The 14,360-nt window shown below is 50.3% G+C and overlaps 1 protein-coding gene across 2 annotated transcripts; it reads left to right on the plus strand.

The window, feature by feature from the left end:
- On the plus strand, nt 1-13,944 carry LOC134537079 (dnaJ homolog subfamily B member 13-like). 2 transcript variants are annotated; one of them, XM_063377315.1, is made up of 4 exons: nt 91-521; nt 3,575-3,857; nt 12,556-12,768; nt 13,651-13,944. In XM_063377315.1, the coding sequence occupies exons 1-4, from the start codon at nt 170-172 to the stop codon at nt 13,811-13,813; spliced, it is 1,011 nt and encodes a 336-aa protein (XP_063233385.1). In that variant the 5' UTR covers nt 91-169; the 3' UTR covers nt 13,814-13,944. The 2 variants fall into 2 exon arrangements, with proteins under 2 accessions (XP_063233386.1, XP_063233385.1); XM_063377316.1 differs by lacking the exon at nt 3,575-3,857 and having other exon boundaries at nt 1-521.
- The last annotated feature ends 416 nt before the right edge of the window (nt 13,945-14,360 follow it).

Genomic DNA, 14,360 nt, shown 5'->3' on the forward strand with positions numbered 1-14,360 from the left:
GGCTGGCTCCCTCCTCCCTGGCAAGCGAGGCGACAGTCGACAGTCGCGGCGCGCCACGCAGTAAACAAGATGGCGGAGCTGGACTACTACGGTGTGCTGGGGCTGGCTCCCTCCTCCCTGGCGAGCGAGGCGACAGCCGACAGTCGCGGCGCGCCACGCAGTAAACAAGATGGCGGAGCTGGACTACTACGGCGTGCTGGGGCTGACGCCCGCCTGCTGCGACCCCGACGTGGGGCGCGCGTTCCGCCGCCTGGCGCTGCAGCTGCACCCCCGGCGCGGGCGGCCCGGGTCGGAGCGGCTGTTCGCGCTGGTGGCCGAGGCCTACGACGTGCTGGGAGACCCGGAGCGGCGCGCCGTGTACGACCAGTTCGGCGAGGCGGGGCTGAAGCGCGGCTGGGCGCCTGGCAGACCCGGCTACGCCTTCCACGGCGACCCCCTGCGCACGTACCGCGAGTTCTTCGGCACCGACAGCCCGTACGCCGACCTCTTGGACTCCGTGCGGGGGCCCCCGTGGAGCTCAGGTGCCTCTCACACTTCCAGTTGTTGGGGCACGTGTTTCCTCTCCGCATATCTACTGAATGTCATTTTATACAGGGCCGGCGCGTCCATACAGGCAAACAAGGCAACCGCCCAGGGCGCCAAATAGCTGGGGGCCGCGCAGCACGACACATAACAGCTGGTGTAATATGTTTAACGATTATTCAAACTAGATGAAAATGGATTTTTGTAACAGTTTGGAATGTTTATATTGATTTAAGTTATTATTTAAAGTCCACGGTGACCTATTTATGATTTGTAATAAGTAAAAAAGTAAAAAAAAAAAAACACAAGCCTGCTTGCATTTGATTGTAGACAAAATATTAGGCTTACGTGATGTACTTTTAGGCAAGGAGAAATTTTTTTTTGGGCGTCCGGCCGTTTGATTTGGGGGGGGGGGGGGGGTGGGACATTAAGGTTTTTTCGCCTAGGGCGCTAATTTACCTTGCACCGGCCCTGATTTTATAGCTGTAAAATTTCACGCAATTGCTCATAATTAGTAATTTGTTGCAAATGTCGTCGCTATCTGCTATTTGTAAAACAAGCAAGTACTTTGATCTTTTTTTTTCTTTTTTTACATCCACTCTTCAACGGTTGAAAAATGAATACAGTTCAATTCTTTAACAGTCGCATTTTTACAATATCGCTTCATAGCTACCGGAAATTATAGACAAAATAAAAATCAAAGATGTCGAGTGAAGCCAAGGCTATAATGGTGTTTTTGTATTATGTATAGTTGTCCTGAGCCTAGCTACCTGTAGACATCCGTCGAACGACGCCACATTTTAAACTGTTGTTAATGTAGAGATTTTTAACTTACCGCTTAGAATATTATTCACTTGTCGAAAAACGAAATCAAACGAACCTCTAGAGCCATCAATTTCGAACACAGAACTTTTTATAACACCATTGAAACCACTGATCTTGAACACGCTGTGTGGACGCGTTATTTTATTCCTCGTTTATGGGCTGTGATATTTTTGACGTGAAACGACTTGGAGATCAAAGCGAAACATGCGAGCACCAGGACAGAACTTGGATGGTAGGATTAGTGTTCGTTATACAGTGGCGTGGGAACGGTGACGGATCTTATGGAACACTTTTTCTAAAATATCACGCAGACGATGATGGACCCGCACATCTAGTGTTAAATTTTGACTGTGATTTTTTTTAAATTTTATATGTAAATTCTGCCCATGCTATGGCCTTGAAGCATGTTTTTTAATTAATATTTCGTGACCTTGAAATGCAATCTAATTGGTTGCCATTGTATAATTGGCCTAGTGACTGGCTAACTATTAGCGAGTAGGGACCGGAAAAATTCGCGGATTCATACGGCGATAGGCTAGAATTCAAATACATATACCTTTATAATGATTTTGCTATTGGCTCACTGGTCATCTGGACGAATCTCAACCAATTATAAAACCCTCAACCAAAGAAGGATCGAATCACAGACAAACCAGCTGAGACGACTCACAGGTCGGCAGCCAATGAACTTGCGTTATTTGCCCGAGTGTACAGGGGAATGTGCAGTCTATCCTGAAGGCCAGCGAAACCGCGAATTTTTCCGGCCCCTATTAGCGAGTGTGGTGTCGCTTTGAGCTCCCGACACGACCCTGTCAAACGGTTCCTCAGGGGAGGGGGAGGGGGGGGGGTCCCGTTTTGACCAATCAAAACCGGCGCTATTCGTCCTTTCCGTTTCGCAGCGATTCGGGTGACTGTGTGCAAGTGTTTGTCAAAGCTGTAACGGATCTGCCAACCTCCCTCCCCTCCCCAGACACCCCTGAGGGGGACTGGGAGCTTACGCCGGATGCGCAGGATGGTTCGACAAAGGTTTTGTAGACTATACAAAAATTGTGAAAAGTCGAATAGAAAAAAAAATGTATATTTGTTCATTATCTACAGAAAATTTTTGATTTTATTCACTGTCAATAACAATGTGTTGCGCGGCATGCAAAACAAATTATGCCAGGTACATTTATAACTTGTTCTTTCTTTTTTTTTGGGGGGGGGGGGGATGAAAAAGTTCTTGGGGGGGGGGAAGAAGTCTAATCACAATTTCTGTGCTCCGGTCGTCCCTGTGTCGTTATCATTCAGCTTGAGAAGTGTACTCTTTATTCAGTGTTTCTTTGTAAAACATTAGATAAGTGTGCAAAGAAACCTTGACCCACGCAAGAGCACACTGGAAATATATGTAATGTATTTTTGGTAAAGAAGAGGCTCTCTCGGCAGCATCGCAGCAGGGCCGGTGCAAGGTAAATTGGCGCCCTAGGCGAAAAACCTTAATGCCCCCCCCCCCCCCCGCCCCACGGCCGGACACCCCAAAAAAATTTTTCCTTGCCACAAGATACATCACGCAAGCCTAAGATTTTGTCAACATTCAAATGTAAGCAGACTTGCGTTTTTGTTTTACTTATTACAAATAATAAACGGGTCACCGTGGACTTTAAATAATTACTTATATCAATATAAACATTCCAAACTGTTACAAAAATCCATTTTCCTCTAGTTTCAATAATCGTTAAACATATTACATGAGCTGTTATGTGTCGTGCTGCGCTGCCCCCAGCTACTTGGCGCCCGCCCTGGGCGGTCGCCTAGTTCGCCTGTACGGACGCGCCGGCCCTGCTCGGCCGCACAAAGGTACCGCAATGTCCGGCGCCGAGCAACATCACAAGTCGAGAGTAATGGCTAGGGACGTCCATTGAAAGCCTGCAAGTTATGCAATACAGTCAGGTCACATTTTCAGTTATTGCCGCTGTAACGTGTACAGTCTTTCGATGTTTTGTCTTTAATCGTGGGGTTTAAAATTGTTCACGTGAAGTAATGGGCAACTGTGAGCCAATGGGAAACACTAAACCAAGAAAGTGCCGAATTACGGACAGCCTAGTTGAGACATGTGTCATTTCCGCGAGTATTTGAAGGACTGTGGAGTCTATCCTAGAGGTCGATGAATCCGCGAAGTTTTACAGGTCTCTAGTAATGGGGAAGGGGTGACAGGCCAGTGACACGGATGTCCCGGGAACACCACCAGGCCTGCCCGGGCCCCGCGCGAAGGGCGCGGACCACCGGCGGCCGCTGCCGCTGACCCTGGAGGAGGTGTTCCACGGAGCGACCAAGAGGCTGCGCGTGAACCGCCGGGTGCTGGAGCCCGCTGACGGCTCGGCCACCGAGGCGCGCACCCTCGTGCTGACGGCGGAGGTGCTCCCGGGGCTGCCGGCCGGGACCGAGCTGCGGTTCCCCCAGGCGGGCGACCAGGGGGTGGGCGTCACGCCCGCGGACCTGGTGCTCGTCACCCAGGACCGCCCGCACGACAGGTACCCTCCCCACCTCCCGCCGTCCTCGTCCCAGCAGGTGTCTGGTCACTCTTCTTCCCAGGGCCGGCGCGTCCGTACAGGCGAACCAGGCAACCGCCCCTGGCGCCAAGTAGCTGGGGGCGGCGCAGCACGACACATAACAGCTGATACAACATGTTTAACGATTATTCAAACTATATGAAAATGGATTTTTTTAACAGTTTGGAATGTTTATATTGATATAAGTAATTATTTTAAGTCCACGGTGACCTGTTTATGATTTTTAATAAGTAAAAATGTAAAAAAAAAAAAAAAAGCACAAGCCTGCTTACATTTGATTGTTGACAAAATCTTAGGCTTACGTGCTGTATTTTGAGGCAAGGAAAATTTTTTTTGGGGGGTGTCCGGCCGGGGAGGGGGGGGGGGGGAAAGTGGCATTAAGGTTTTTCGCCTAGAGCGCCAATTTACCTTGCACCGGCCCTGCCTCTTCCCTCTTGTCCAGTAGTTACCTGCTTGCTTAATGCATGATATTAGATCCCCGCATGACCCGGCCCAGGGTTTTCCCCGGTGTCTATGCAGGTTTATACCTGGGCCACATTAGCTAGCTTTTAAGCTAGACGACCAATGGGGCGTCAGCCATGGCGCCAATCGCAGCCATGGCGCCAATCGCAGCCATGGCTGGCCAGTAAACCCCAACTAGCACATGATGCACGCGCCCTTGTTCTGCATGGTTAAAAAAAAACCCGCATGGTAGAGTGTATAGGCTTCGGCCTGAGACACACTTAGGTCCTCCCCTAACCTGGACCCTCCCCTTACACACTTAAAATAATTTAGGCTAGGAAAAAAAAAAGGTATCTGGTGAGGTGGAAAAGTCCTCTCGGAGGGCCAGAACAAACTTCATTCGTCGGCCCCGTAAAAAAAGTTTGGCGAACTCATTACTTCTGACGAACGGACGGATGATATCTATGCTTCTGGCTGCGGCCAAACACGGCAATAAATAGTAAACATCGTAATAAGTCTCTTGAGAGAAAAAAAAAAAAAATTGTTGGTAGCGCTTGCTTGGGGAAATATTCGGACGGACGGAGGATTCGGAAATTTTGCCCCCGGGGGGTCAGCACTGACGGAACCTCAGGCCGTGGCTCACCTCACCGAGAATAACCAATGGCGGCTCCTGCTGCGGAAACGCATGCTGCCGGGCTTGGAATAATGGTGTATGCCCCGGGCACCGGGGCCAGTGGAGTATCCCAGGGGCTGGCCTCATGGAACCAGCATCTGAGGCCTCTCCTGTGTCCCAGTCTGCGAGCAGTTACCGTACTCGCTTACGGTCTGTAAGACTGAACGAGTTTGCACGTTCACGGAATATCTGTGCAATAGTGCGAGGCGACCCTTTGTCGATACTGGGTCTCCCACCGGCCCACTGGCTGTTGGTGGCTCTGATCGCTTGGAGCAAGTCCTGAGGAGTCCCCACCTTATTGAAGGGTGGACACCATAACCCCCACAAGGGTGGGGCTGAGTGTACCCCTGGGTCCAGCCCTGTTTATTTTCATCTCATTGTGTGAAATAAATATACATACTCGCTGTGGCTATTTTAAAGTAATAATAATTTTATAAATAAAGCTTAGATTGGACTTATAAAATAGTAACCAAAATTTTACTCTGTACTTTCAGGTTAAATATTATTCTAAAAAGAGTGTAGGTGAGAAATAACCATGCCATTATAATGTAGCACGTGGGCGTCTCTGATCCTGGGTCCAGGGCCCGTGATTGAATGTGGAGGCCATGGTGGACACAGTGAAAGACGAAACAGATCCGGTGTTAGCATGGAAAGCTAGTAGAGGTTGGATATACTTCGGCCAGACCACAGGCTCTCTGGGTTGTTTGAAAGGTCCGAGAGGTAAGACTTGGCTGAGCGCCTTGTGATACTCTCAGTGAGGGGTTTCCTCCGAGTCAATCACAGGTCAGCCGAATGGTTAAGGGGGCAGGAGTGGCAGAGATGCTGGGATCGGTTGCCTCAGCCTCTCACGGTAGCTCCTCCTTAAACACATCCAAATTGCGATGAAATGGCATAATCCATTTCCCTGTGGCTCCAGGGAGCCCGTGTTGGTGGATTCAGTCCTTCACGGAAGTACATGCAAGTAAATCCAGCTCATAAAAATTTTGCAGCATTCCGCTGAACGACTGTATCCATAACCTTGCAGAAAAATTACAAAGTTAAAAAAATGCAACATTATGTTTCCTGACATTTATCTGAAATGTGTGCTATGCAAACATTGTTGGCCAACCACTTCAAAGGCTTCACATCTGAGTATGAATATTCCTGATTGTGACTTGTAAACCCCCAACTCATTTCAGGTGTGCAGTAAAAATAAAATAGAAATAAAAATGAAGCCACAATTTGATACAGACATTAAAAACATGTTTAAACAAGCTCATCACACATGATAACTTTTAACACGTACATTTTTTTTAAATACCCAACAAAATTATAGAAAAAAAAAATCTTTGAAGCCTTTCACATGAAATTATCGAAATCATTCCTTCTCGATTGTTAAAAGCTAGAATTTATTACTAATTTTAAACTTACAATAACCACTAAAAGATTCCTTCAATGTAATATTAACATCTAAAAAAAAAAAAAAATAATAATAAAATCTAAAATGAGAATTAGATCTTGTAAACATAAAGAAGACAGCGCGTACCTATTTACTCTTTCATTAACCTTGCCATATGCATTCCCTTTGCCTCTGCTAATCAGGGGCAAGGGGGAAGGGGGTTGCTATACAACTCATTAGGGGAGGGCCGCACAAAGGATTTATGTTGTATTGTTTCAAAACCTCAGTTACGATGACGTCGTCCGGGCCTGCGGCCCCTTTGAGCCCGATACGACACCGCCCAACCACCATCTATATTCAAACCTCCCGCTCGTGCGTGCGTGTGTGCGTGTGTGTCTAGCCCGGCAAGAGGGCGCTTAGCTGCAGTGCGCCGCACCCCTAATTTGCTACGTTTTAATATTATTTGTAAACCCTTTTTGTTTTCATCCATCTTCGCCCCAGTGCTGTGTAGTTTACTTGTGTTTCTTTAATTTAAATAAGTTACCTTAAATAACTATAGACGTTGCCCGGGCGGACCCGAACAGGCACGGACTTGGACGAGGATAGGAATGCTTTTATATGAATTATCATTAAATAAGTAAATAGTAACAAACTTTCCATTGTCAGTAATTTTTATATATTTTTAATGTTTATCTGTAATTTACTCAACTTTCGCCGGGGCACGGAGTCGTAGAATACAGTAACGGTAATTGTGTTGGCGCGAAGGGCGCCATGTTGCCACCTGCGAGCGATGAGCTCAGCCCAGTCGATCTTCATCACTGACCGAGAGCAGACGCGCCAGCACCCCGGGGACTTCAACCTTTGTTCTGCACTGACCAAGTAATTCTGTCTCGTTAAGTATTTCTGAATCTCTTTCGCTCGTCATCCTCGGGGCAGCTCTCGGCCAGCGGGCTGTTTAATTAATTAATTGTCTCAGTCGAGTTTTTTCATCACCGTGTAATAAGTATACTTTGCAGCATGGCCACGTGTGTGGACCATGCCTTCACCTAAACCGATTCGTGCCTCAGGCTTTTTAACCGTGTAATGTGTAACGTGTAACGGGCGTGTAGAGAGACGTGTTAGTGAAATTAAATCTGGAGAATAAATATAAAGTGAGTACTTATTTAATCACGTGGTGAGTGAGTCTAGGAGTGTGGCGTGCCCGACGCCTAGAGCGGGCCAGGTCTGGGTAGCTAGGATAGAAAGGGCTGGTAACTCGTCCCCACTTGGGCTACGTCACGCCCTGAGTGAGAGACTCCGCCGGGTCCACGTGCCCTTCCACGTGGTGGCGCCCATAGTTAACATCTCGAAATCACCGGCAATGCGCGATCAGCCCTCAAATGGCGCCCAAGAGCGTGGGGCGAGTTACATCTTCCGCGAAAACCAGACCTGTACGAGCGTGTGAGATAGGCGGTTGTTACGCGGAGCGCGCGGAACTAAAGTTCGCGCTGGAACTATTGTTCGCGCGGAGCGCATAGCGGGACTCTGGCGCGCCAGCCACGTGATCAGCCAAGCGCACGCTTCCAGGAATCCGCGCACAAACAACGGACTCCGAGCGCAGTAAGTAACACAGTGCTGATGTGTTCGTGAGGACTGTTCGTGTGCAGAGTACCACGTGCGTAGACATGTATCCGTATCCGGACGAGTGTATCGGGTGTTACTTTTCCCGCCCGAGTTGGGACTTGCATGGCAGGACCGCCGCCGGATACGAGTGTGGCTACTGTACGGAGTACCGCATACACGGCGTGACGAAATGTGGAGCTAGGTCGTGTCCCGGAGGTAGTAGCGAGGGATACCGCTGCCAGGAATGTGCCGGCCTGTGGCATCGTGGCTGTATCGGCGAACGTGAATGGACCGTACTGCGCAAGTTTTTTACCTTCACGTGCGCACGGTGCACTGCCTACCTAGCCACCCAGGCGCAGTACGAGGCAGAGACGCTGGAAAATCCTCCACGACACGCCTCGACGCTTCCCGAAACGCCGACGCCGCTCACGCCGACACCGACTCCGATCACGCCGACACCACTCACGCCGAAAAAGACGCCGCTCACGCCGACGCCAACCACGCCGAAAACGACTCCGCTCACGCCGACGCCAACCACGCCGGAAAAGACGCTGCTCGACTCGCCGACGCAGCCCGTGCCAAGGACGCCGCCCGTTGCCGGAACGTCACCGCCGCACCAAGCCGACTCCTCACGCACGACGCCGACCCCAGCACCACGAAGGTACGTCCTGACGTCACCCGCACCGCCACGTGTTACGTTACCGACGCCTACCGCTCTGACAAAGACGCCCGTCGTCCTGACGCCCACGCCCGTCGTCCCGACGCCGACGCCCGCCGTCCCGACGCCCGCCGTGCCGACGCTCATCGACTTGACGTCTCCCGACACAAGTCCGATCCCGCCGCCGCCTGCCACACTGCGTTTCGTCGACCCGACGCCACTTATCCCGACGCCGACGCTCGCCGTCCCGACGCCGACAATTCCGCTTCCGCCACCTCCTGTCCTGGAGCCGCCAACCTCGGCACCTCTCGTCGACCTGACGTCTCCCGACGCTGGTCCAAACGCATCATCGCCAGCAAGACCTCGTTTCGCCGACCTGACGCCACTCATCCCGACTATGATGACGCTTGACTCGCCGAAGCCAACCGAGCGACGCCCGACAACGACCGTCCCACCGCAGTCTGCCACGCCGTCCAGCACCCGCCTCGTGTCGGAGACACCTCCCGACGCCGGAATGACCTCGCCACCGCACCGAACCGCCGTCCCGACGCCACCAAGGTCATTTCCGGCGAAACCCGCATCGTCTCCGCCACACGACTCGCCACGGACGCCACCAGACTCGACGCCGACGCTTCGTGTCACCTTGTCGCCACCACCTGGCTTCGACGTCATCCGGCCGTCGTCACCGCTACCAGAGTGCGCAGTCGCAAACAGGACGCTTTGCGACACGATGTCCAGGGCCATGACGCCGAGACGCCTGAGCGCCGCCCCGCCGCCTGGATTTGCTCCTCTGTGCCCGCCTGGCTTCGAGGCACAGACGGATGAACCGGACCGAAAGAGACGGACGCGCGCGACGCCGACGCTGACGCCGCCTACATGCCCACCTGACACGACGCCAGAATCGACCGAGGCGCCACGACGCCCGATTCCGACGCCGATCGCCGCAGTACCGGAACACCGGTCAAGTGCCCTGCCGCACGAGACGCCACCCAAATGTCGCAAGTTGGCAACATTGGGACGCCGCACCGTGAAGAGTCGCCTGAGCTCCCTACATCCGCCTGTCGCGATGCAGGTCGACGCCACGACGCCGGGACGCCCGACCGTCCCACCGCCGAACGTGACCGTCACCCGGACTTCGACACCTGTCACCCGTCTGTCACGACGGGCCGCGAAGCGCCCGCCTGTCGGCGAGGCTGAGCCGGGTCGTGCCGAGCGCCGCCCGCGCTTGCTGCCCGCCTGCCACGAGCCGCCTGACCTTGGCCGCCGCCGCCCCTGCCGGCCGGCGCCCTGGCCACCGCCACGCTATCACACGCAGCAGCCGCCGCAGCCGCAGCTGACGCAGATTTGGGGCTCGGGACAACTGGTGGGTCACCACCCACAAGGTTAGTCAGCCAGCGCCCATTCTGTCCGTGTGTATCGTCCTCCATAGTGTAAATATTGCTCAACTGTCATTTTGTAAACATTGCTCGCCGCCATCATGTAAACATTGCTCGCCCTTCCATCGTGTAAACATTGCTTGTCCGTCCGTCATGTCAACATTGCCACCTGCCCGCACAAACATAAACATCAACATTGCCACGTGGGAGTGCGCGACGTAAACACCACAGGCAACGCCCCCCAACCATCTGTCAAACGGCGCTGTCATATCGGCCTACTTTCGGAGGGGGCAATTGACGTCGTCCGGGCCTGCGGCCCCTTTGAGCCCGATACGACACCGCCCAACCACCATCTATATTCAAACCTCCCGCTCGTGCGTGCGTGTGTGCGTGTGTGTCTAGCCCGGCAAGAGGGCGCTTAGCTGCAGTGCGCCGCACCCCTAATTTGCTACGTTTTAATATTATTTGTAAACCCTTTTTGTTTTCATCCATCTTCGCCCCAGTGCTGTGTAGTTTACTTGTGTTTCTTTAATTTAAATAAGTTACCTTAAATAACTATAGACGTTGCCCGGGCGGACCCGAACAGGCACGGACTTGGACGAGGATAGGAATGCTTTTATATGAATTATCATTAAATAAGTAAATAGTAACAAACTTTCCATTGTCAGTAATTTTTATATATTTTTAATGTTTATCTGTAATTTACTCAACTTTCGCCGGGGCACGGAGTCGTAGAATACAGTAACGGTAATTGTGTTGGCGCGAAGGGCGCCATGTTGCCACCTGCGAGCGATGAGCTCAGCCCAGTCGATCTTCATCACTGACCGAGAGCAGACGCGCCAGCACCCCGGGGACTTCAACCTTTGTTCTGCACTGACCAAGTAATTCTGTCTCGTTAAGTATTTCTGAATCTCTTTCGCTCGTCATCCTCGGGGCAGCTCTCGGCCAGCGGGCTGTTTAATTAATTAATTGTCTCAGTCGAGTTTTTTCATCACCGTGTAATAAGTATACTTTGCAGCATGGCCACGTGTGTGGACCATGCCTTCACCTAAACCGATTCGTGCCTCAGGCTTTTTAACCGTGTAATGTGTAACGTGTAACGGGCGTGTAGAGAGACGTGTTAGTGAAATTAAATCTGGAGAATAAATATAAAGTGAGTACTTATTTAATCACGTGGTGAGTGAGTCTAGGAGTGTGGCGTGCCCGACGCCTAGAGCGGGCCAGGTCTGGGTAGCTAGGATAGAAAGGGCTGGTAACTCGTCCCCACTTGGGCTACGTCACGCCCTGAGTGAGAGACTCCGCCGGGTCCACGTGCCCTTCCACGTGGTGGCGCCCATAGTTAACATCTCGAAATCACCGGCAATGCGCGATCAGCCCTCAACGAGATGAACATAAATTAGTTAAATAGTCTGCTAACTGAGACAGGTCCCGAGGAGGTTTAGGAAGCAATTTGGATGAGTTAAAGGCAGAAAACAGAACTACTTATCAGTGAATAAAACAGATGATGTTCCTGGGGTTCTGGTGCGTCCTACCTCGGCCGGTGACGAAGACAGACTGGACTGGAAGAGCGTACTCTCCTAGGCACCATGGCGTCTCTGTCCCGAATAATGAAACTGTTATATTTGTTTGAATTTATGCCGTGTGTTGTAAAAGAAAGTACACACGAAATACTTTTACAATTGAGGCATGCCCTCTCACGCCCTTGAAACCTAATTAAACACAATAATCTTGTATTCAGTAAGTATTCAAATAATACCAGCTTCAGCCAAGTTCGGGTCTATGAACATAATTACCTAGATAGTAATTAAACTTGTGGCACGCTGTTTGACTTACTCACACCCACATGTACGTCTGCGATGCCGGAGATGATGGACCAAGTGTCGGGAAGGAAGCAAGAGTTGAACAAGGCTCCTGGGGGCGAAGCCCCGGTCAACGTCAAATGTCGAGAGAGCTTGGAAGCTGATGGGGTAGGGGGGCATGTCTCCCAGAGATGCCTAAACTACGGAGTAAGCATGGGCGTCGCAAGGATATATTTTTTTGGGGGGGATTTCAATTGAATAAGTTGTTGAAGAATGTCCATCCCCTGAAAAAAAAAAAAAAAAAAAAGCAGGGGGTCCTGGGTTCCTCCCCCGGGAAAATTTGGGGTTTGAAGGTGCAAAAAGGTGGTTTTTAGGCATTGCTCTTTCCTAAATATTCTAATTATAGTTGGTTGCAATATATAATTTATTTGATCAGATCGGCTCGACTCGTCTCTGCTTTCTGCTGTCGGCGCGCCACGGTATCAGGCCTGATTTTGATTTTACATGGAGATTGAATTAAAAAGTGCTCACATTACCACGATTGGACTAAATGCACCATGCGCAACATATGGGTTGTATCACAGAAATCATATTTTTAATGTAACTACGAAACTAAATATATTATTGTAGGGGACGAAATTGAAGACTTTTATTAATGGAGGGGGGGGGACGTGTCCCCCCCCGGTTGCGACGCCCATGGAGTAAGCAGCACGGCGTGTCGATGGCGGGCAGGTTCTCGCGCGAGGGCCACAACCTGGTGATGGTGCACACGCTGGAGCTGCAGGACGCGCTCACGGGCTGCACCGTGGTGGTGAGCACGCTCGACGACAAGACCCTGCGCGTCCCCATCACCGAGGTCACCGCCCCCGGCTACCAGAAGGTGGTCCCGGGCGAGGGCATGCCGCACGCGACGGACCGCCACCAGCGCGGCGACCTCATCATCAGGTGAGTGCGGCGACAGGGCCGGCGCGTCCGTACAGGCGAACTAGGCGACCGCGCAGGGCGCCAAGTAGCTGGGGGCGGCGCAGCACGACACACAACAGCTGATACAACATGTTTTAACGATTATTGAAACTAGATGAAAATGGATTTTTGTAACAGTTTGGAATGTTTATATTGACATAAGTAATTATTTAAAGTCCACGGTGACCTGTTTATGATTTGTAATAAGTAAAAAAGTAATAAAAAAACAAGCCTGTTTACATTTGATTGTTGACAAAATCTAGGCTTACGTGATGTATTTTGAGGCAAGGAAAATTTTTCTTTGGGGTGTCCGGCCCGGGGGGAGGGGGGTGCATTAAGGTTTTTCGCCTAGGGCGCCAATTTACCTTGCACCGGCCCTGTGTGGCGAAGTGAGTTGGGCTCAGCTCAGTGTGCCGAGAGGAGTTCACGAGTGCTCTCGAGCACGCGACATTCGACCGAGAGAACACGAGGAGCGGAGGAGCTTGTCGGAGGGCGTACTCGAACGGACGGACGAACTAAAGGCCCGACATCTCCACATCCGGGTCATCAGACATTCCCACGAACGAACGTGCGGAAGGAAACCCAGCAGGCTATAAAGCAAAACGGAATACAAATACGGATTGCCTTTGTTGCAAGGGGTGAAATTGGTGGCAATGCAGAAGCAAGATAATGACCGAGATTGTAGATAGTGCTAATACATAAAAAAAAATTACTCTACTTTTTGACAATGGTGAAGGCAATGAAGTAAAAGGGGTCCTTAAAACCTCTTTAATTTTTGATGCCACAAAATGGTACGAATCATGTTTGTTGTAAGAATCGGAAGTGGCACGTGTGCAAACTGACCCTGTACGCGTGGAACTCCAGGTTCAACGTGAAGTACCCGCAGTACCTGTCCGAGGCGAGCCGACGTCTCGTACAAACAGCGCTGAAGAAGAAGGCGTGGCGGAACCAGCCCGAAGACATCTACAGGATCATCATGCAAGACAAGATGAGGCGCATCACGGACAAGGAGTGGGTGCAAGACTGAAACGCATCCACCCTGGCTTACCACCACCACAAAAATGGAACGGGCTGAAATTATTTAAATTTAGAATTTTTCAGTGTTATTCTGTCCAAAAATTGTGTACGTTATACAAAAATAAAGATCTTATCATTTAACTTTTAATGTGCCAATCCTAAATAAAAAAAACCATGAATGAAAAAACAAGGTACAAAAATCCTTTTCTTCTTGGTTTTATAATTTTGATTTAGACAAGCAGATATAAATAAATGGAGTTCAGCATCACACTGCCTCCGGAAATTTTCATGTCCACTTCAAACAAAACAGTACAGATGTTTCACTCATAAAGACGGACCATGCAATTTGGTGCTTTTTACTGTCAGAGAGATAGAAAAAAATATATTTTGACAATATATCAAAAGAGGCCACAGTGGGTAAATGGTCAGAGCAATCTATTAATCACAAATTGAAGGAATATTTAACATTATGAATACTGTATGTGATGAATAACATTGGATTTTTTGATTACATAAATTAAACAAAAAAATTATACAAATTAATTAATTAATTTTAT

The sequence above is a fragment of the Bacillus rossius genome, chromosome 11 (genome assembly GCF_032445375.1).
Source record: "Bacillus rossius redtenbacheri isolate Brsri chromosome 11, Brsri_v3, whole genome shotgun sequence".
Taxonomy (NCBI): Eukaryota; Metazoa; Arthropoda; class Insecta; order Phasmatodea; family Bacillidae; genus Bacillus; species Bacillus rossius.

Bases quoted from the DNA above. Each gene is read 5' to 3' on its own strand.
- LOC134537079 (XM_063377315.1), top strand. From the start codon at position 170: ATGGCGGAGCTGGACTACTACGGCGTGCTGGGGCTGACGCCCGCCTGC. The intron at 522-3,574 runs GTGCCTCTCACA...GAACACCACCAG, and splicing joins GGGGCCCCCGTGGAGCTCAG to GCCTGCCCGGGCCCCGCGCG. The intron at 3,858-12,555 runs GTACCCTCCCCA...GATGGCGGGCAG, and splicing joins CAGGACCGCCCGCACGACAG to GTTCTCGCGCGAGGGCCACA.